General features: G+C 36.8%; 1 protein-coding gene across 1 annotated transcript in view; it reads left to right on the plus strand.

Annotated features, from left to right (window-relative positions):
- Positions 1–24,816, plus strand: part of LOC148940474 (lysosomal Pro-X carboxypeptidase) — a 93,725-nt gene that overhangs the window by 18,830 nt on the left and 50,079 nt on the right. The window contains exons 4-5 of the mRNA XM_089105612.1: positions 18,078–18,235; positions 21,478–21,650. Of these exons, the coding sequence (XP_088961738.1) occupies positions 18,078–18,235; positions 21,478–21,650 (331 nt within the window). The remainder of the gene's footprint in view (positions 1–18,077; positions 18,236–21,477; positions 21,651–24,816) is intronic.

Here is a 24,816-nt window from a genome sequence, read left to right on the forward strand (position 1 = left end):
TCCAGAAGCTCAGAAGCAGATTTCGTGTTTTTTTTTAAAGAATTGTCTAAAGACCTTATGTTACATTATCAACTAGAATCCTAATGTCATTTTCTTTTGGAGGGGGGGGGAGGTCTTTTTATGTTCATTCGGGTTTATCATGGTCAGCGTAATAGCGCTGCATAAGTAAAAACCGATGTGGGACAGTGTATTATTTATCTATTTTTATTTTATTTTTATTTTTTTAGACCAGGGTACTTCGTATCGAAGGAGTTGTCGTAGAAATTTTTAAAATGACTCGATCGATTAGAAATAGAAAGGCATAATGCCCTTTTTAATAGTTGAAACTGATTGGAGGGCAACTAACCCCCCTCCCACGCCCATCATTTTCCCAAACACATTCAATAAAAATTTTGAGGTAGCTATTTTGTTCATCGTAATTGAAAGGTCCGGAAATTATGTCTTAGAGGATGGCACCCCCCCCACAGATAATTTCGGAGACCACACTGCCTTTCCATGACCATAGAATAAAAGTTCAAAATAGGGATAAAATCCTTTTTAATAGACAGTGTATAGAAATTCACAAAAAAATACCAGATATTTCGGTCACATATACAGTGACCGTCATCAGTAGACTGATGACGGTCACTGATACACTGTCTATGATACACAGACTGATACACTGTCTATTAAAAAGGATTTTATCCCTATTTTGAACTTTTATTTTATCCCCCCCCCCTCCACACAGCCCTCAGAACAAGGGTTGGAAGTTGTGTCCCGGGGGCATATAAGGTTTTTATAGAAAGAGTGGTTGTATAAACACAGCAGGGGGATCATTGGACGGGAAATCATATGTCCTAGTACCCTTTTTAAGAATAAAATTGATCGGGATCAGAGTCTGGAGGTAAGGGTTGCAAGTTATGCCCTAGGTTCATATAAGGTCTTTATTGAAGGCGTGGTCGTGTGAACTCTAGAAGAGGCTCATTTGATTGGAAATGTATAGTTCTAGTTCCATTTTAAGATTCAAACATGATGGAGAGCAGCTAGCCCTCCCCCCTGACATGCTCTTTTTCGGCTACGCATTCAGTTGAAATTGTGAGGTAGCCATTTTAAACCAATAGTCAACAAAATCATGTCACAATGTCTTTAGGATGGACACAATCTGCCAGAGCCCATGGGCAAGGGTTGTATGTTATGCCCCGGGGCATTTAAGATTCTTATGGAACGGGTAGACGTATAAACTTTGAATCTGATGGAGCTCATTTGATTGGAAGTCGGAAGTTTTCGTGCCCTTTTTAAGAGTCAAAAGGAAATGGAGGACAATCAGCCCCCACCCAATTTTATCATTCCCCAAAACATATCCGATCGAAATATTAAGAGAGCTATTTTGTTCAGCATTGTTGAAAGGTCCAGTAATTATGTCATTGGGATGTCAATCTCCCCACAATCCTCAGGACAAGGACTGTAAGTTAGGCAGTTCGTTCATTATTTAACACATAGTATAGGTTATTGAGAAAGGTATGCATAAAATTTGAACTTTACTTTCCAAGAAGATGGAGGGCATTCAGATGACCCTTTCAGAGAATGTTGAGGGGAGTGTTGAACTAAATAAAGACACGTTATATATATACGGATTATCAAAAGGGTGTAATACAGGAATAGCTCAGTATATTAATTAGGAATATTTTGGAAATGATAGGGGAGAAGATGAAAAAGGCAATATTTGCATGCTACCAATATTACTACAACTACCTCCACTACTACTATCAAACTACCCCATTTACAATATTAAGAGGAAATTCGAACTAAATCAAAAGACGCTACGTGCATGCATACTGTCAAAATATCGTATCTCAAGAATTGATTTCGGTATTAGTTTGGAACTTTCAGAGAATACTTTGAGGGAATGGTCATCTCACCAAAAGGCAATATTTGCACAATACTGCTGACACTACTGTTACTGCTACATTTACTACTATTGCTACTACTACTACTACTTCTATTGCAACTACTTGTAAGGTTAAGAGCATTGAGATGAAAATTTCAAGAAGTATATGAAGATGTAGGTTATCAAAAGGACATATCAGCAACGTCAAAGGAATGGCTAATTGTATCAAGTTTAAACTTCCAGGACTTGGTGAGAGGCATGTTCTACTGACCAAAAGGCAATATGTTAATGCTACTGCTGCTAGTAGTACTGTCGCTATTCAATCTATTACCAGTAATATCAATACTACTACTATGACTGCTATTACGACTATGCCTAAGGGTATGAAGGTGAAATTTTCAAGGAATTTTGAGGTGGGAAGGTGAACTGAATCACAACACGTCGTCTGTATGGAGGCTGTCAAAAGTGTAAAAGCAATATCTTAGGAACTGTTTGGCGTGTGAACTTGAAAATAACAGGGCTTGTTGTGAGGGATGTTGAACTAATCAAAAGAAAGTATTTGCATCCTAATGCGACTGCTTCTACTCGTGCTAATACTACTGTTGCTATTATAACTGCTTTTATTACTACTACTACCACTAGAGCTTATACTACTACAACTAATTCTACTGCTACTAATACTACTAACTAAGGATATTAAGGTGAAAAATTTAGGGTATATAGAAACCGTATGGAACTAACTCGAAACACACTATGCCCACACAGGTTGTCAAGGAGACGCTTCAGAAATGCTTCAGGGACAGTTTATGGTATTAAGCTGAAATTTTACGCGTTTGTTGAAGGGGATGTTGAAGAAACCAGTATGTTATGCACATACTCCTACTAATGCTGCTACAACTATTGCTACTATGCAAGCTAAGAGCATTAAGGTGAAGCTTTTAAGGAATATTTAGGCGGATGTTGAACTAAATCAAAACAAACTATAAGCATGTGGACTTTAAAAAAGGTGACAAAGCTATTTCTCAAGAAAAACTTATATTATTAAGTTAGACCTTTAAGAGTAAGTTGTGGGGGGATTTTGAACGAGCCAGAAGGCATTATCTTTCAATATTACCACTACAGTTACTGTAACTAACAACGCTAAGAGTATTAAGACGAAACTTTTAGGAATCATTTAGGGGGAGTTCCAATTAAACGAAAAAAACCGTATGCATTCAGGTTTTCTGAATGCGGGAAATTTCAAAAATGGCTAATTCAATTGGACATTGAAAGGGCCAGTGCCTTTTTAATAGTCGAAAGTGATTTGAGGGCAACAAAATACTCCTACTTCCAACCTCTCCACCTCGGAGGGGGCTCATTGATTGATAATCTGAAGTTCAACTGGCCTTTTTAAAAGTCAAAAGTGATTGGAGGCCAACCACCCCCCCACCCCCTCCTACACCAATCATTTCCCCCAAACACATCCAATCAGAATTTTTTAGATAGCCATTTTGTTCAGCGTAGTTGAATGGTCCAGAAATTATGTCTTTGAGGATGATCCCCCTCCCCATAGCCCTCAGGGCAAGGGTTGTAAGTTACGCCCTGGGAGAATATAAGGTTTTTATTGAAATAATGGTCGTATATACTTCGGAGAGGGCTCATTGGATTGGTAATCAGAAGTTATAGTACTCTTTTTAAGATTCAAAGTGATCAGAGGGCAAATACCCCCCTCACACACACACACGCGTTGTATTTACCCGAAACACATATGATAGAAATTTTAAAATAGCCATTTGTTGTCGTAGAAACTTTGAAAAGGGCTCATTTGGTTGTAAATTGAAAGGGATAGTGCCCTCTTTAATAGTCAAAAGCGATTGGAGGGCAACCATTCCTCAATGCCTAGAATTTACGCAAACACTTCCAATCAAAATTTCAAAATAATTGTTTTGTTTGATGTAGTTTAAAAATCCAGAAATTATGTCTTTGAGGATGAGGTCCCCCCCCCAAAGTCATAAGGGCAGGGTTTGTAAGTTATGCCCCGAGGGCATATAAGGTTCTTATGGAAACGATGGTCGTATAAACTTCGGAAGGAGATTATTGGATTGGAAATCGAAAGCTTAAGTGCCATATTTAAGAGTCAAATTTATTGGAGGGCAGCTGTAACCCCTACCGTCATGTTTTTCCTAATGCATCCGATTGAAATCTTGAGATAGCAATTTGTTCAAAAATGGATTAAAGATCTCGTAACAAGGCATTTGGGGTTGACGCAACCCCCCAGAGTATGAGGGTAAGGGTTGTAAGTTATGCCCCGGAGGCATTTGAGGTTTTTACGAAGGGGTGGTCTTTTGAACTATAGAGGAGGCTCATTGATTGGAAATGTATAATTCTAGTTCCATTTTAAGAGTCAAGCGTGATGGAGGGAAAATAGCCCCCCTCCCCCTGATATCCTCTTTTCCCCAAACACATTCGATTAAAATTGTGAGACAGCCATTTTATAACCAATAGTTCAAAGAGAATATAACAATGTCTTCAATAAGCAAATATAAGAAATATTTAGGCGGACGTTGAACTAAATCAAATCAAACTATGAGCATGTGAACTTTCAAAAAGGTGACAAAGCAATATCTGAAGAACGACTTACATTATTGACCTTTAATGGTAAGTTGTGTGGGATTTTGAACTAGCCAGAAGGCACTATGTGTGTACTTTTAATATTACCACAACAGTTACTGTAACTAATGACGCTAAGGGTATTGAGGTGATACTTTTAGGGAATGTTTAGGAGTTTCAATGAAAAACTGTATGCATAGGAGTTTCAATGAAAGGAAAAACTGCATGCATGCAGGTTTTCAAAAGGGTACATAAGCAATATCATAGGCAGTACCACTCTATAATAGCAAGAACTATCCTTGAAACTTTTAAAGGAGCTAATTCGATTTAAAAGTAAAAGTTCTGGTGTCCTCTATAAGAGTAAAGAAAAAGATTTGAGGGCAAGCAGTCCTTCTCTCAAGCCCATTTATCTTCCAAACACATCCAGTCAAAATTTTAAGACAACAATATTGTTCAGCATAGTAGAACGGTCCAGAAACTATGTCATAAGGGATATTGGGCATGTAAATCACCCACAATTATGCAACTGGCCCATTATGCTTTAAAACTAATTGTTGCTTTAAACTAAATCAACCGTTATTTTTTTTATGGTTGCCAATAAGACACCTTAGCAATATATAAAGAACGACTGGGGGTTTAAGTTGAAACTTTTAGGACTACTACTATTACTACTTCTGCTCTTACAATTTAAGTAAACAAAAAGAGTGCAAGTGTATCCAGGTTGTCACAGAGCATAGATAGGATCTTTTGGGAATGATATTAAATTTTATTTTTCAGGTCAACTTAAGAAGTTATAAAATTTAAAAACACTGTCTGTGTCAGAATTAAAAATTTTTGAAAAAGTTTCTGCAACAAACAAAGAGCAACCCAAACCATGAATTCTTGTAGAAAAAAACTGAAAATTAAAAAAAAAACGGCTCAATAGTAACCGAAACTCTAAAAAGCGGAAATTTGATACCAATAGATACATCAGAAGAATCAGATTTTTATGCTGATTTCAAATATATAAGTTTTATCAAGTTTAGTTTTACCCATCAAAACTTACGAGCCCGAGAAAATTTGCCTTATTTTCAAAAAAGCGCGAAATACCCCCTAAAAGTCATAAAAATCACAATTTAAAGAATATCACACCATCAGATTCAGCATGTCAGAGGACCCTACTTTAGAGGTTTCAAGCTCTCATCTGCAAAAATGTAGAATTTGTATTTTCTACCAGGAGGAAGATCACGGATACGTGTTTTTTTTTTTTTTTTTTTTTTTTTTTTTTTTTTTTTTCAGGGTGATCGTATTGATCCAGCAGTCCTAGAATATCGCTCATTCGAACAGAAATTAAAAGTTCTAGTGCCCTTTTTAAGTGACCAAAAAATTGGAGGGCAACTTGGCCCCCTCCCACGCTCATTTTGTTCTCAAGGTCATTCAGTCAGAATTTTGAGATAGCCATTTTGTTCAGCATAGTCGAAAATATAATTAATATGTCTTTGACGATGACTTAATCCCCCACTGTTCCCGGGGGAAGGGCTGCAAGTTATAAACTTTGCCCATTGCTTACATATAGTATTGGTTATTGGGAAATGTACAGGCGTTTTCAGGAGGAATTTTTTTCTAGTCGTGGGTCGGGTCAGTGTAGGGGATACGGGGGAGGATCTTTCCATGGAGGATATTTCCTTGGGGGAAGGGACATTTCTATGAAGGGGGCACCAGATTTCCCAGCATTATTTAAAAAACAATAAGAAATTAATTAAAAAAGCAATTTTTTTTTCAACTTAAAGCAAGAAGCAACATTAACAAATAAAACGAACAGAAATGATTACGTATATGAGGGGGTTCACCCCCTAGTCCAAAACTCGCTGTTTCGCTAAAGTTTTTTCAGTACTTTCAAAAGAACTAACTATTCTAATTAACCGGCCTTTGTGATTCAGGGGTTTGTGATTCGAACAAAATTCGAACTTTAACGTAAAGAGCGAGGTATTGACTAGGGAGCGAACTCCCTAATATAATAAAACATATGAATATAGAAATTCGTTACGTAAGTTAATTCAGAATTAATTCGTAAGTTACGTCAGAAAAAAATTTCGAAAAAGCCATTTAGCCAAAAAAGGAAAATAAATGTGTGAATTTCGTTTCAATTATTCATGCACGTTGAGCTAAAATCAAAGCTACATTAATTCAAAAACGTTCAGAAATTGACTAAAAAAAGGAAGGTTTTCTAACTGAAAGTAAGGAGCGACATTAAAACTTAAAACGAACAGAAATTATTCCGTATATGAAAGGGGTTGTCCCCTCCTCAACGCCTCGCTCTTTACGATAAAGTTTTACTCTGTCTTAAAACTTTATTTTCTTAAACAATAAAAAACTTTAGCGTAAAGAGCGAGGCGTTGAGGAGGGGACAACCCCTTTCATTAACGGAATTATTTCTGTTCGTTTTAAGTTTTAATGTCGCTCCTTACTTTCAGTTGAAAAAAACTTGTTTTTTTTAGTTAATGTCAGTGAAAAATGACCAGAAATTAACTTAAAAAAACTTTTTCTACAAAACAAGTTTCTTGAAGAAAAGTAAAGAGCTCCATTAACTCAAAAATAAGCAAAAACAAAGTCAAATAATCTTCCAAGAGTAGGGCTGATAATCCCCATGCCTTCTTAAGATCAGAACATAATTGTGCATTACTGAAAACAAAATTTGTTTTAAATATGTTCACTATTTTTACTTCCGTACATAAGAAAAACTCTCAAAACTTTAAGGAATAAATATCAGTATATGTCAGTCAAACTGACAATCCACGGTAATTTATTTTTTTTTTTTTTTTAGCAAAGTGCAAATTATGTTCTGGTCTTGAGAAAGCATGGGGGTTATCAGCCCTACTCATGTTAATTTCTGCTCGTTTTGAGTTTGACTCGAATATTTATTGTAATTAATTAAAAAAAAACTTTCCGAAAAATAAGTTTTTAAAAGAAAAGTAAAGGCCATTTTAAAATTAAGCTCAGGATATAAAAATACATTTTAACATTAAAACTCAAAACAACCAGAAATTATTATTAATGAATAAATGAAACCCAAAACGAACAGAAATTAAATAAACAATCATAGCAAAAAACATACAACGAGCAATAATATAAATGAATAAATAGATCTTAAAGCGAGTAATGCTTCGATTGAATATGAAAATCTAGCTTAAAACGAAACCAAATATTTTGCTATTAAAGTATAAATGAAACTTAAAACGAACAGAAATTAAATAAAAAATCAATGCGAACAAACATACAATATATATTAATGTAAATGAATAAATAAATCTTAAAACGAGTGAAACTTAAATTGAATATGCAAATTACGTTTGAATCGAATGAAAATAACTACAAACAAGAGTTTGGGTATCGTCTCACTGCAGAAGCCTAAAACCTACTGCGTTATTGGCGCTTTACTGAAAACAATACTTTGAAATATTTTCACTTTTGTAACTTTAAGAAATCAAAAATTAATTAAAATTCTAGGGAATAAATATCAGCATATGTATATTAAATTGACAATGCACATTTTTTTTCAGTAAACTCATTTGAAATTTTTTTCAGTAAAGTACAAATTATATTCTGGCTTTTAGAAAGCATAGGGGTTTTGAACCCTACTCACATTAATTTATGCTCGTTTTGAGTTTGACTCTAATATTTATTTTAATTTTTGTTCGTTGTGGGTTTCATTTATTTATTGATACTGATTTGGGGTAGTTGTATGCTTGGTAGATTATATGATAGTCCAGACGCCAGGTGTTGAAAATGTGAACCATACCACGACGGAATGGGGTTGCTACGAGAATTAGCCTACCCTCCACCCCCTAAATTGACCATGCGGATTCAAAAATACCAATGGCACTTGCTTGCGAGTGATGAAACACTCCGAAACTTGACATTTTATTATATTTTGGTGTTTCATGCAAGAAAATACATGTTCCACAAAGTTTGAGGTGCAGTTTTCCGCTCAAATAGAAATGCCTAGAAGCCATAGAATGTTTTCATAACAAACTAACACGATTAGTTAAAAAAAATTGCACAGTTAAAAAAAAAATGGCAAAACTTTATGAGTCTTGAACAGTCTTGGAAAGTATAAACAAAATCAAATTCAATATTAGATATATAATGATATTAATTGTTGAAAGATCAATCAGTTCAAGTTTTTTTTTCACTGTAATTTTTATTTTCGTTTTCAATGCTGTAAGATAATAATAAATGGAATGGAATAATAAAGATGGAAAATAATAAATTTGTAATACACGAGTAATTCGTTTTCAGTGAAGCACCAATGACGCAGAAGGCTTTAGGTTTTTACAGTTAAAGAAGGGGGCAGTATCCAAATTTTGCTTGTAGTGAAACTATATTTGTCTTGACCAATCTTGAAAAGAACTAATAGATTAAACTGAATATTTGATGCATAATGATTTTAATTGCTAAAAGCTCATCAGTTCAAAATTTTACTGTAATTTAAATATTTATTTTCAATATTAAGTACAAAAGAAAACATTTGTAATATAATTCGTTTTCAGTAAAGTGCCAATGACGCAGTAGGTGTTAGGCTTCTGCTGTGAGATGATACACAAACTCTTTTTTGTAGTTATTTTTATTCAATTCAAACTTGATTTGCATATTCAATTTAAGTTTCACTCGTCTTAAGATATTTTTATTCATTTACATTAATATATATTGTATGTTTTGTTTACATTGATTTTGTATTTAATTTCTGTTCGTTTTAAGTTTCATTTATACTTTAATAGCAAAATATTTGTTTTCGTTTTAAGCGAGATTTTCATATTCAATCAAAGCATTACTCGCTTTAAGATCTATTTATTCATTTATATTATTGCTTGTTGTATGTTTTTTGCTATGATTGTTTATTTAATTTCTGTTCGTTTTGGGTTTCATTTATTCTTTAATAGTAATTTCTGGTCGTTTTGAGTTTGAATTTTAACAGGTATCTTTATCTCCGGAGGTTAAGTTTAAAATGGCCTTTAATTTTCTTTGAAAAACTTATTTTTCGGAAAGTTTTTTTTTAATTAATTTTTGTTCGTTTTTGATTGCAAAAAGTTTCAAGTTTGTTTTTGCATGGGGGGGGGGTGCTTACTGTCCGATTATTCTTCAGTTTAAAAAACGGATCTAGAACTTTCAATTTAAATCGAATGAGGCTATTATCAAAGTCTATACGATTACCTCTGTGATAAAAACCTTATATATGAACAATAGAAAGCTTGCATAACTTGTGGACAGCGATTGACAACAATGAACGGATTGAAAAAATAGCTCCAATAAGGGGGTTTAGACCATTTCATTTGCTGACACAAAGGGATCACGGCCGTTTTGAATTTACCTTAATATGAATTTTTGTGCCAAAGCAAATTTGCATCTATCACAGAGTATGTATTTTAAACTTATAATTTGATAATTATAATATATTTCCTATGTGTTCTTCCCATACAAAACCCCTTCCCATATGTTATAAACCGCCCTTAATAAGTTATGCCCCAGGGCATAACTTACAACGCCTACCCCTGGGCTCTGGTGGGCTGTGTCGACACCGGAGTTTTTGTTATCAGAACTTTGAACTATTTTAACAAAATGTCTATCTCAAAATTTTTATCTGATGCATTGAGGGCGTGGAGGAGGGAGAGGGGCTAATTGGCCTTCAATCTCTTTTGACTCTTAAAAAGTGAACAAGAACTTTCAATTTCCAATCACACGAGCCCTCTCTAAAGTTTATACGAGCATCCTTCCATAAGAAATAATATGAAGGATTCGGAGAATCCTTAAATTACAACCCTTGCCCTGAGGGCTTTGGGGGAGTTGTAATCCTCAAAGACCTAATTTCCAGAACTTAAAACTACGTTTAATAAAATGGCTGTCTTCAAAATTTTGATTGGATGTGTTTGGGGAAAAGGTGGCCGTAAGAGGGGGGTTAGTTGCCCTCATATCACTTTTGACTATTACAAAGGGCACTTTCCCTTGGAATTTCCAATTGAATGAGCCTTTTTTGAAGTTTCTACGACACCGCCTTCTATAAAAACCTTATATGCCCCCAGGGCATAACTTAAAACCCTTGATCTGGGGGTTGTGGGGGATTGTCCTCCTCAAAAACATATTTTCTATCTGGAAATCAACTACGCTAAACAAAATGGCTATCTCAAAATTTTGATTGAATGTGTTTGGGGGAATGATGGGCGTTGGAGGGGGGGCTGGTTGCCCTCACATCCTTTTCGACTATTAAAAAGGTCACGAGACCTTTGAATTTCCAATCGACTGAGCATATTTTTAAGTTTCTACGATGAAACTTTCTCTAGAAACCTTATATGTCCCCAGGGCAGGACTTAAAACTCTTGACGAGGGCCGTGGGGCAGTGTCCTCCTCAAAAAAATATTTTATATCTGGAAATCAGCTACACTGAACAAAATGGCTATCTCAAAAGTATTATTGGATGTGTTTGGGGAAATGATGGGCGTAAGGGGGGGCTAGTTTCCCTCCAATCACTTTTGACTATTAAAAAGGGCACTAGCCCTTTGAATTTCCAATCGAATGAGCCTTTTTTGAAGTTTCTACGACAACGCCTTCTATAAAAACCTTATATGCCCCCAGGGCATAGCTTACAACCTTGCCCTGAAGGTTCTGGGGGAGTGTCCTCCTCAAAAACATATTTTCTATCTGGAAATCAGCTACACTGAATAAAATGGCTATCTCCAAAGTTTGATTGGATGTCTTTGGGGAAATGATTGACGTAGGGGGGGGGGGGGTCTAGCTGCCCACCAATCACTTTCGACTATTAAAAAGGGCGCTAGCCCTTTGATTTCCAATCAAATGAGCCTGTTTTGAAGTTTCTACGACAACGCCTTTTATAAAACCCTAAATGCCCGCAGGGCATAACTTAAAACCTTTGCCCCGAAGGTTGTGGGGGAGTGTTCTCCTCAAAAATATATTTTCAATCTGGAAATCAACTACGCTGAACAAAAATGGCTATCTCAAAATTTTGATTGGATGTGTTTAGGGGAATGATGGGCGTAGGGGGGGCTAGTTGCCCTCCAATCACTTTTGACTATTAAAAAGGGCACTATCCCTTTGAATTTTCAATCGAATGAACCTTTTTGAAGTTTCCACGACAACGCTGAACAAAATGGCTATCTCAGAATTTTGATTGGATGTGTTTGGGGAAATGATGGGCGTGGGGGGGGGGGGCTAGGTGCACGTCAATCACTTTCGACTATTAAAAAGGGCACTAGCCCTTTAATTTCCTCATGAATCAGCATGTTTTGGAGTTTCAACGAAAACGCCTTCTATCAAAACATTATGTGCCCCCAGGGCGTAACTAAAAACCCTATTCCCGATAGTCGGGTGGGAACGTACTCCTCGAAAAAATATTTTCTATCTGGAAATCAACTACGCTGCACAAAATGGTTATCTGAAAATTTTGATTGGATGTGTTTGGGGAAATGATGGGCGTGGGGGGGGGGAGGGGGCTAGTTACACTCCAATCACTTTCGACTATTAAAAAGTGCACTAGCCCTTTAATTTCCAGTCGAATGAGCATGTTTTGAAGTTTCTACGACAACACCGTCTATAAAAACCTTATATGCCCCCAGGGCATAACTTAAAACCCTTGCCATGAGGGTTTTGGGGGAGAATCCTCCTCAAAAATATATTGTTTTTCTGGAAATCAACTACGCTGAACACAATTGCTGTCTAAAAATTTTGATTGGATGTGTTTGGGGGAATGATGGGTATGGGGGGAGCTAGTTGCCCTCCAATCATTTTCGACTATTAAAAAGGGCAATAGCCCTTTAATTTCCAATCGAATAAGCCCGTTTTGAAGTTTCTACGACAACGCCTTCTATAAAAACCTTATACGCCCCCAGGGCATAACATAAAACCCTTGCCCGGAGGGTTTTGGTGGCGAGTGTCTTCCTCAAAAAAATATGTTCTATTTGAAACACAACTGTGTTTAACGAAATGACTCTCGGAAAATTTTGATGGGATGTATGTGGGGAAATTAGCGTCGTGGGGGGGGGGCTAGTTTCCCTCCCGTTAATTCCGACTATTAAAAAGGGCAATAGAACTCTAGATTTCCTATCGAATGAGCCCCGTTTGAAGCTTCTAAGACGACCCCTTCCATATGAAGTGCCTCTGGGAAAAAAATAATAAATAATAATAATAATAAAACATCGGAGCCGTATGGCCTTTACTGTAGGCAACGCTACAGCGTTGCTTCTGATTTCGGTTAATTAGTTCTTTTTGGCAGTGAGTTTATTAGTTCCTTTGGCACCTATTGCATATTTTTATTACATTTGTCAGACCGCTGGTAGAATATGTTTGTCCTGTTTGGCATTACTGCCTGACTTTGGACCAGAAGCGTCGCCTGGAAAGGATACAATACCGATCTCTTCTGATAGTGTCTAAATCTCCCAAAGTCCCTTATTGCTCCCTTTTAAAACAATTTTCCCTTACATCTCCTTCGACACGCCGTGATGAACTGTGTTTTAAATTTAGTGTTGGTATTTTGGCTTATCCGTTGGTTTGTGAAATCCTTCCCCCTGAGTATCTCCCTTCGCGCCAACGACTACCGCGACAAGTAGCTCAACCGGTACCAAAAATTCAGCCGGTACCAGCAGGGCATATGCGTTACACAAGTAGTTTTGTTCCCTCATTCGTCAAGAATTTTAATACTGCACTCACTCGTCAATAATTTTACATATTTATTTCCTTTAGTTCATTATTCTTTTTATTCGTTATATTTTTTAAAGTTTTTCTTCTTTAATTCGAAATCTGAATTTTTTTTTACTGATAATTTATATTTCGAATCAATGTATAAATTTGTATGACAATAGCTATGGATGTGATTTTTATATGTTTAGTGCCTTATATTTTATTATGACGAGAACTGCCGCTGATCGGCATGACCGAGTAAGACGTTTGATAATAAAATCGTTTTTTCGTTGTTGTTTTTTTATAGTAAAATTCAGCTAATTCACTACAATATCCATCAGTTGGTTCTGGGGCATGTTCTAGTATGACTGATGTCTTGCACTTTTTAGTCGAATAAAGAATACCTAGCATTTTATCATTAATTCCTTCCCAACCTGAGCAGTACTTAACAGCTTCCTTGTTCATTACGAGTCCTACCCTTTGCTGATGCTCCCTATCCTTCCTGCATGTGTAAATAAATTCTATTCCACGTAATTTCATGTTTCCTACCTCTGGAAACTCCTAACAAGTCAACTTCAAAACGTCTGTATTCGTCAATCAAAATGTCAATAGGATAGTTGTTTTATAACGCTCTACATTCCAAGTTGTAATTTTCATATTATTTCAATCATTGAAATTATTATAGCGTTAGGAAAAACAATAGGCCCCAACCAGTGCAGGACAGGGACTTACACATCTTCTCAAGTCGGGCTTTGAACCGAACAGGAAGAAGTCCCTGTGAGTTGCAGTTGACTGGAGGCTTTGTGCTATCCTGGGCCCATCTTGGTCACAACATGGTTTTTCACACTCGGCGATACTCTTCTCTGAACAAGAGTTGAAATCCTGGACAATAATTTAAAGCCTATTACCTCTGACTTGTTACATATTCATGCCCACAAATGTTAACACTAGGTTGGGGAGACAGGTCGTAATAGATAAATTAGCTGGGAAGAGGCTTTTCATCCTAAAAAAGCCCACCAAAATCTACAAAACCCAGAAGAAATATTCATTAGTCAGAATCCAGTATAATGTTGGGTCGTTTACTAGGCTATAATTTCCTCGAAACGTGCCGCTTCACAATGCCATCCTGCAACGCCCTTTGCAGTCATGGTTCTGGTGACGCAAACTCCTGGAAGGTCCACCCTGACGCCACTATGAGGCTACGCAAGCAGGGTTTCCCTTTCAGGGGGGGACGAAGGGAGGAGTTTATCATGGAGTGGGGACTCCAGACTATCTCAGAACGCTGCAATATCTCCGACGTTTTATACCTAGCCTATCCTCGTCACGGAATTCGTCAGTGTCGTCAAATTAATCAATTTCTCTCAATAGTCACATTAGTGCAGTTAAAACGAAGATATCAAGGAATCTTAGAATTCTTAGGAAGCTCAAACACACTTTTCCGGGGTTGATTTTAAAGTTCTTTGCCGTTGTTTGTTTCAGTCTTACGTTTTTTATTCCCATCAGAATTTGTTCATCTCTTTTCTGTGAATATTTTACTCACCATCTTTGTAATTCTAGCAATAATTGACTTCAATTCACTCCGTCATTCACATTAGATTTCAATCATCTGACTGCCTGGAAAACTCTGACAAAGTCAGCTAAAAATTGTCACTCGCTTAGTACCATCGCAAAAATCAGATCTGCGACCTCACGAAAACACGAATCTGCCCTGCCTCGGTAGCTAGTGTTATCCTATACTCGTCACAGAATTGGCCCATGACTCAGACGCAGATGATGAAGGTAGATGGAATCCATACGAAACACCTTCGTAAAATGGAAGAGCTTTTTTTCCAATAATAATAAAAAAATCATGATTTAGTTATTTATATTTTAATCTTAAGCTTTTTATTTATCATACTTTACAATATTTATCACACTCTACTTTAACTTTTCTTTTGTAATGCCAATAAATGATTTTTTACTCTTTTTTTAAATGACGCAAGGGAGCTCCTACCTCTCAGCTCTTCCGGGATCGGATTCTATATCTTTGCGAATGTTATATTAGGAGCAAAATCTGATCGTTCAGTCGGGGTGAAGGGTCTGTGCAGGTTTGATGACGATCGAGTGACTCTAATGACAAGTACTCTTCATTTTTTCAATGAATATGAGACATTGTCTATGAATGGAAGTCAGTCTTTGCAGATGAAATTTGAAAGTTGACTGCCAGATCATTGTATAGTACTGTAGATGGGGCTTTATGAGGGTGTTGTACAGAGGACAAGTGTTTTCTGCGGCAATGTGTGCTTCAGTTTTTTTTATTATTCCAAGATTCCTGGATAGCTTCAGCTCTAATGCTTGGATGTGATACAGGAACGACAGGTTCTCATCAAGGAGGATTCCCCGGTATTTCGTGAAGCACTTTTCTGGCAGACTAATCAGGCCTCTGGAAGTTTGGATACCACATTTCGCTGGATGGACACCTCCGACCCGGGAAAAAAATAAAACCCAAGATTTATCAACGTTATTGACTAGTCGGTTAGCATCCATCCAGAGATATGTCTTCTCCAGAACATCCGTCAGCTTATATATGAGCACTGTCTTATCCTTTTCACAACAGCCAAGCGTCAAATCATCGGCAATGGCCACGAGGTCATCGTCATCATCTTCAGACTTAAAATAGTCTCCGTCATGGCATAGGTTACAGCTGCGAATATTAGTGTGTGTGGGACTCAGCACTTGACTTAGATCGTTAACGTGGATCAGGAATAGTAGCGGGCCTAATATTGAGCCCCGGGGGACACCACAGTTGACGAGTACATCATTCCTTGGATCTTCTCCCGTATAAATCCTGCGATCCCTAAGATAAGATCTGAACCAATCCAGAGCTTCGCCTCGTATTCCTACATGTTCCAGTATCCAGAGGAGAATGGGTGGTACATACTATCAAATGCTTTTCTGATATCAAGCAGAACCGCTGCAGGTATTAAGCCAGAGTCCGGAGCTTTGTTTATCCATAAACTTAAAGCTGTTAGAACTCGTTTAGATGGTATGGAACTTGGAGATTCTCTGGTCTGAGGAGCTCGAGTCTTGATCGCTGCGCTGATATGTTCATCTTCTACGCCTGCCCACTCAAATACCCGTCCGATTCATTTTGACTTTGAACCAACTGTAAACGGCCTTGTTCAGCTCCCGTGCTGTGAACATCTAACCAAATAAATAGCATTCGTAATCGGATTATATTTGAAGTGACAAAAAGGATAATTTATTGCGCAACCCAAGTATATTTCATAGGGAATGTAAGTGATTGTAATTCCTAGATTCAGTGTGAGATTATCTTTTTAGATTTTGAAATCTCATTAATTCTGTGACCTTGAAAACAATTTCTGGGACTACAAAGCTATAACCCCACTGTGACGTCAGTGCCTGCTTGATTGGATATGATTTACGAATGGTGCTTTGGACTATTAGCGATTGCAAGGTAAATTGTGCGCTATGGCGGAAAAGCTGATTCTGAGCCCTGTCTTGAATTTCCTGAGTTGGTCTTTGACTTATGGGGTCAAACAAGAGACAATTCAGAAGGCAGCTGTTGCGCTTTTCGACTATGATCAAATTATAAAAACAAAGAAGATTTTATACACAGAGTTCAACGTCACATTGCGAGCTGTGATTCATGCTAGGTATGAAGAGAAAATTCTTGATATGTTTTAGAACCTGGTGTCAGCGGCTAAGCAAGATGCCAGTATCCAAAAATTCGTGATTTTAAACCCGGGTGACTTTCCGACTATTAGTGAGACTGCCAATTCTACAGTTGTGGCAAAAGTTAGTGAACTGTCCAGAAAACTTGATGGTTTTATTACAAATATCACTCGTCCCTCAGCAAGTGTCCCTCCCCCCTCAGCCTCCCAACCAAACCCGACCCCAAGCCTTTATTTGCGGTGATTCTGAAAAATCTGCCTTGCGATTTTTAGGACAACTAACGTTGTAGCATGTATGCCCAAGAACTTTGCAATCTACACAGAAAGGACTCTTCTTGCAGGGAGAGTCAGAGCTTGACTTATGGTCACTGGCACCGCATTTAGAGCAGATAGCACTGTATAAACAATTTGCAGCTACATGTGGCAATCAAAACAGCGACGGGGCATGAAAACAAATTCTTGAACCAGTAGTCTCTCATATCGTATTTTCAGAGAGTCCCTTAGAAATGGATTTCGGTCAGCACGAGTTTGGAAATAAAATTTGAACGCACGAGACTTTCCGCATTGTCCAATTTTGCTACACTTTGGGATTAAGTCTTTAAGTATTGTGTCATTTAAATCTCCTGGATCTTACTTCAGAATGGCAAATAAGAGTGGTTCTTTGACAGAGAGATTCAAATTGGGATCAAACCGTTTTACAGTATCGGCTATTTGATTCGCAGCTTTCTTTGACAAGACGACGAGCTTCTATTCATCTTTTTGACTCCTGAGTTCACATATATCACCACCAGAAGTAGGGCATAGATTGCCTAAATACGCTTTACACTCAGATGGATCTTTCAGGTCTTTTGTGTGGATTTTTCAGAATCACTGCAAATAAAGGCTTGGGGGTCAGGTTTGTTAGGAGGTTGAGGGGGGAGGGGCAATTTCTGAGGGAAGAGTGACGTTCGTAATAAAACCATTAAGTTTTCTGTACAGTTCATTAGCTTTTGACACAACTGTAGAGTTGACAGCCTCACCAACAGTCGGAACGTCACCTGGGTATAAAATCACGAATTTTGGGATACTGGCATTGTCCTCTGGTTTGTCTTTCATCGGGTAGAGAGTGATCGGTGGCAGTGTTCTGTTTTCTCTCTCTTTTCATTCCCCGTCGTAAAACCTTGCAGAGGGAATACAATGACGTATTTTTTTACTATTGAAATTTATGTGTTGTTGTTGAATAAATATATCTATCCTATCTACCTAAAGACAATGTCTAGGTGTATACTTGTTTTTTTTTCTAGTGCAATAGCTGCTTCAGCCCCTGTGTTGCAGTTTAAGGGAGTAACACCTTGTAGCGCATTTGGTAGAGTTGTGACTAAAGATTTTGAAACTCAATCGTCCACTTGTGCCAACGTTATCAGGAAATCATGGCAGGCTATTGAAAATGTCACGGCTACAGGTAACACAGTATTTATAGAGTGAGTGAGAAAGACTTAGAATTTGATCCAAGTAATGAGATTATGTGAAAGCATATCCGTTTACCTCATGGATCAAAGAGAATTTGAGAATTCGGGCATAAAAATGCACTTTTTGTTGCTTCCGCCCCCCCCCTTACACAAATATTAATCAGCCAGCCTCCATAATATTTTCATTCAACCTCATGTTAATCAACATATTTAAATAAACTTTAAAATAGATGTCTGCATTATATGTTTTGTTTTGTGAGGGCTATATGTATCTTTATTATTGAAGACGCCACCGCGTGGCGTTGCTGTTTCTGAAACTAGGAAGTTCAATAAGTAATTTTCTGATAACTTGATATTTATTGGGCATCTCAGAATTTTGAATGATAGCTCTTTGACCCTCTTTGGGCAAAATTGTTGTTTTGTGCCACAAAACGGCAGACATCGTTAGTTTGGCGTGGGACAATTGCTTTTGCTACTTACAAAGGACACTAGAACTTTTATTTTCAGTTTGAATGACGCTCCTCCCAATCTATACGGTTGGTTGATACAATAGCCCCTGGAGGAAAAAAATGAACAAACAAATGAACACGAATCAGTGATCATTCTTTTTGGAAAAAAAATGCGTATTTTCGTGGTTTTATAGAAAGCAGCTTGTAACCTCTGCACAAAGGCTCTCTGATATGCTGAATTTGATGGTATAATTCTCATTATGATCACTTACCCTTCTGATTGTGTTTTCCCCGTTTTCGAATTTCATTAAATTTTCGTAGCTTTTCATGAGTAACTTAAAACTTGGTGAATTTTACATATTTACAAACAAACAGTTTGTGGTAATGAACTGCAAGTACCGAGCGACGCGGCTGAATAGTAACCAAAACTATAAAAAAGGGAATTTTGATATCAAAAAATATATTAAAAGAATCGGCTTATTATTCTAATGCCAAATCTGTAAAATTCATTAAGCTTTGTGTTACCCATAAAAGGTTACGAGTCTGGGAAAATTTGCATGATTTCGTAAAGAGGGGAAAACAGCCCCTAAAAGTCAAAGAATCTTAATGAAAATCACACCATTATATTTAGCTTATCAGAGAATCCTACTATACAGGTTTCAAGCTCCTATCTGCAAAAATGTGGAATTTTATATTTTTATCAGAAGTAGGATCACGGATGCGTGTTTATTTGTTTATTTTCTCTGAGGGTGGTCGTATCCAACCGACGGTCCTAGAACGTCGGGAGAGGGCTAATTTGAACGGGAATTAAAAGTTCTATTGCCCTCTTTACCGTCCCCCCTGATTTCGTTTGATCAAAATTTTGAGATCAACCTTCTCGTTACCCAACTTCACCTTCATTTATTCTCAGTCTGATTGATTTAGTCTGTTTGATATTGATTTTCAAACCAGTTTTTCAGCATAGTTCAAAAGTTCAAATCTATGCCTTTGGAGATAACATGCCTCCCCCTCCTCCAGCATCTGGTCAGCAAGTTATAAAATTTGCCCATTGTTTACGTAGCCTATAGCGTCTGTTATTGGGAAGTATACAGACATTTTTCGGGGGGGGGGGGTATTTGTACTTGGGATGGATTTCCATGGGGATAATTTTCCGTGTTGAGGGGAATTTCTGGGGGTAAAATTTCCAGGTTAAAATTTTTACACTGGGGGGATTTGACAGAATTCCTATATAATTTTTTATTATTTATCTTACTTTCTCTTTACCTATTAAATTTTGCGTGTGATTGTCCGTGGGAATTGTCCGTGGGAAATTTTCAGCGTGTTTGGATTTCCGGTAAATAATTTCCAACGAAGGCGGGATTTACCGAGTGATCGGAAAAACGGTCAGAACTAAAAGTCTTTTCCAAAATGAAAGTATGCTAAGGAGAATGTTTCAGGCTGAATCTTCTACAAGAAATTTTGCGGAAGGGGGATTTTCAGCGACGATAGAAATGTACATAAATAATTTTACGGGGGGGGGGGGGGTTACGTAAGAGGAGCTTTATACGAAGGCGTTCCCCGTGAGGGGAGGGAATTTTCCATGGAGGGTGAGCCAGACGTACCGGCATTATTAGAAAAACGATAAGAAATAAAGTAAAAAAAAAAATAAGTTTCTTCAACTGAAAGTAAGGAGTAACATTAAAAATCAAAACGAACAGAAGTTATTCCGTATATGAAGGGTTTACCCCCCTCCCCGATACCGTGCTCTTTACGCTAAAATTTGACTGTTTGTCCCAATCTTTTAAGAACGACTTCTGAAACACAAGGGCTGTTTATTTAGAATAGGAAACTTTTTTAAAAGTGCTAAAAACTTAAGCGTGAAGAGCAAGGTATTGAGGAGGGGGCAACCCCTTCATATATGGAATAATTTCTTTTCGTCTTGAGTTTTAATGTTGTTCGTTACTTTCAGCTGAAAAAAAACTTTTTTTATTAAATCACCATAAAGAGTGAACACTTTTGGTGCATATATTTCTATCGAAACCTCCTAGTTTTGGTCGAAACCTCCTAATTCCATCATTAGCACGTTTTCCTGCACACCACTGTTATTTACCAGAAATTGTGTGATAAAAATAATAAAGTGAAAACATGGTATTTAAAACAACGGGTAAAACCTTTAATTAAGGCAATGAGTTGAATGAAACCAGAACATTTTGCTTGCACATCCGGAAATTTTTATCAACGGAAAAAATTCGAAAAGAAAGAAAAAAAACATGCTAAAAAGCAACTGAAAAAAATATCGAAACTTCCTAGTTTTGAAGTCTCGGCCGCCATTAGCACGATTTCCTTCATACTTACAGTTATTTGCCAGAAATTGTCTGATAAAAACAATAAAATGAAAACATCCTGAAATTTTTATCAACGGAAAAAAAAATGCTAGAACGCAACGGAAAAAAATTGAACCTGAAAGACTTGCAATTGTTTGCCAAAAGTTCCCTTAATGAATAAACTGCTATTATCAAAATAATTACCAAAGTGGTAAAAACACAAAAATGGAAAGCTAAAGTCCATTTGACTGGTTTTCCCGTTTGAAAAGACCAAACATCTTTTGAGTTACAAGATGTTTTAACTGTAAAATCTGTTTCTCTGTGATTTTTGGTAGGCTATTCTATTGGTAGGGCATGTTGGTAGTCATACTTCAAGATGGGCAAAGGTTCTCCGCTGTTATATATTTCTACATTTCCATTTTGTTTATAAATAGAAACGCAGTGTTGTCTTTGAAATAATTTCTAATTCGATTATTAATTAAGATAAAGGCTTGCAATGGCTTTCAAATGCGTGGCAACTCTGTAAGCCCTTGAAGTCGTCAGATGACAAGAAGAGGCTGAAAGATTGGCTCTCTGATGTATGGACTAATTTAGCAATGGTGGATTATCCGTACCCAGCGTCTTTTCTTGCTCCTTTGCCAGCCTATCCCGTTAAGGTAATGTAAATTGGTTTCTTATTTTTTTCTAGGGAATAATATTTTTATGAAAAACAGGACTTGAAGCATGTCTTTATTTGCAAGATTTATACAAATTCATAACACCAATCAGAAGATTTGGTTTCAATCATTGTATATAGATAATGAATTTGGTTTCAATCACTGCATATAGATAATGAATTGGGTTTCAATCACTGTATATAGATGGATTTTCAATGGAGAATTGCATACCGGGTCCTCGTTGGCATTTTACAGATTGCAGAACACAAGTGGTGTAGAATCGGCATTTTGGCAGATAGGCAGAATCTGACTGATGAAGACGCATTTTTACAGTAGGCTATATGACCTTGTATAGTACAACAAGTCGAGGGACTTCCAACTTTCCTTTGGCTGTACTGAAGTTTGTTGGGCTCCACACTACGTTCTGGACCTCCCATCATACTCCTGTTCTAGCTTTCGCTCCACACCTCGTCTCTGCTCTTCTCTTCTCTTCTTTGCTTCTACTTACATTTAAAATAATCTATGATTGTAATTTTTTTGTCAAAACTAAAGAAAGAAACCTTAAAAAAAGAAAACAGGTCTACGGCCAGTAGGAAAAAATGAAGAAGCGCAAGCAAGCAAATATTTTGTCATACAACAAGGAAAATATTTGAACGCAACAGTTCACAAAAAAAGTAAAATCTAAAGAGAAAAAAATTATTTAATATGGAGAATGTCTACTTCAAGTAAAAACCAAGAAAGTAGAAATATAATAACATAATTATATAATATAATGAAACAGTCGGCTGCTCAGATAAAACCCCAAGTAACAAACGCACAATCAAGGATCTAATTATATCACAACACGAAAGCAACTTCTGTGTTGTTGTCTTCTTTAATTATATTGGCTCCACTTTTTCATTTCATAATCTCTTGATTTCAATTATTTTAGTTTTTCTCTTTTTTAAATTATTTGGTGTGAACTACTTCCCTGTTTCAACGCTGAGGATGTCTTGTTGTGATACAGATGAATACAGGTACGGTTGTGATACAGATGTTGTGATACACTTGTTGCGATACAGATGCGATACAGATATAGGCGAAATATCCGTTTTTTCCTTCTATTTTTTCCTAATGGCCGTAGCATCGTTGTTTAATATCTGCTTCTTTGGTTGTAACATGGCAGGTTTGGCCTTAGATCTATTAATATATTAAATTTCAAAATAACAGTTTTTTCAACCGAAAGTAAGGAGCAACATTAAAACTTAAAACAAACAGAAATTATTGTACATGAAGGGGGTTTCTCCCTCCTCAACACCTAGCTCTTCACAATAAAATTTTTTAGTACTTTAAAAAAAGAGCTCCCTATTGAGTTCTAATTAATCTGCTCCCTTGCGTTGCAGGAGTCGTCATTAAAGAATCGAGAAAATTCCAACTTTAGCTTAAAGAACGAGGTACTCGTGAGGGGGCAATCCCCTTCATCTACGTAATAATTCCTGTTCGTTGTAAGTTTTAACGTTGCTCCTTACTTTCAGTTGAAAAAACTTGTTTTTTTATTAAATTTCTGATCGTTTTTTTTAAATAATACCAGTTAATCTGGCCCCACGTCAGTGAACCCCCCCCCCCTCATGGGAAGATTCCCTAGACAACTTAATCCCCGCAAAAATTTCCCCAGACAATTACGTTTGGAAATTGTAACATTTCCATGCGTAAAATCGAGTCGGCAAAGAGAAAGTACCAAATGAAAATAATTTCGTATAGGAATCCTGGAAAATTCCCCCAGTGTAAAATTTCCCTGAAAAGTTTAACCCCCGGAAACTTACCTTCTCATAGAAAATTTTCCATAGAAATTCATCCCACCCCCCCCCGGAAAATGTATGCAAACTTCCCAATAATAAATACTATTCGTAAACAATTAGCAAATTTTATAAGGTAAATTCCTATCCCCAGGAGATCTGGAGAATTGTGTTATCTCCAAAGCCATGGTTATTAGAGGTTTAAACCATGCTGAAACAAATGGCTATCTAAAAATTTTGAACGGATAATTTTTGGGACAAGGGGGTGCGGGGGAGGGGTGGGTGGTTAGTTGCCCTCCAATATTTTTGGTCACTTAATAAGGGCACTAGAACTTTTAATTTTCGTTCGAATGAGCCTTTTCCCATTATTATAGGACTATTGGTTCGATATGATCCCCTCTGAGGAAACAAAAAAAAAAAAAACGAAAAAAAAAACAAGTAAACACACATCCGTGATCTTTCTGCTGGCCAAAAATACAAAATTCAAGATTTTTGCAGATAGGAGCTTGGAACCTCTACAGTAGGGTTCTCTGATACGCTGAATCTGATGGTTTGATTTTCATTGAGATTCTTTGACTTTTAGGGGTGTTCCCCCTTTTTTGAAAATCAGACAAATATTTTCAGGTTCGTAACCCTTGATGGGAAATACTTAATGGAACTTATATATATGGAAACAGTATAATTAGCCGATTCACTGATATATCTGTTGATATCAAAATTCCGTTTTTAAGGGTTTCGGTTACTATTGAGCTACGTTAACTATTTGATACTTTTCACCACTTTTTTGCTCAGACGTTTCTTCGGCTTGTTTTAGGACATATTGACTCCCTTCACTGAATTGTGAAAGGGCTAGATTTTCAATAATATTTCAAATCCCTTTCAAAGCAAACAATCTTAAATTAAATAACAAATTAAAATCTGAACAGCCAACCTCTTTAAAGGAAGAAAATTTAAAGAGTATATTGTTCACCTTTGATGAAGGGATATTTAGATTGACCAAACTGATTCGCAACTCAGGATTGATGACGGAAAATGTTTTTTTTTTTTTTTTAATATGGTATCCTGATTTCGCCGCGCCGGGGTGGCCTCCTTTGTCCCTCTCAGATGTAGGCTTTTTTTTGGTTGTGTTATTAAGGTATTTCTTGTATGATACAATTTTTTGATAATAGGTACCCTTTGTTACGAGCTTACATTTTATTATGCTCTGTTTAGGCATTCCCATTGTTTATCTGTTTGTTTTGTATGTATTAAATAAAAAAAGACAAAAAGAGCCAACGTATATATAATAATGAAGTATATAGCCTTTCTTTAACTTTTAAACTGTTGCTTTTAAGATCTTATGGCACTGGTTACTGAATAAAGGTTACAATTATATCTGGTACATATAAAAG

Source organism: Artemia sp. Qi Xiang Cuo, chromosome 19 (genome assembly GCF_049724085.1).
Source record: "Artemia sp. Qi Xiang Cuo chromosome 19, ASM4972408v1, whole genome shotgun sequence".
In the NCBI taxonomy this organism is placed as follows: domain Eukaryota; kingdom Metazoa; phylum Arthropoda; class Branchiopoda; order Anostraca; family Artemiidae; genus Artemia; species Artemia sp. Qi Xiang Cuo.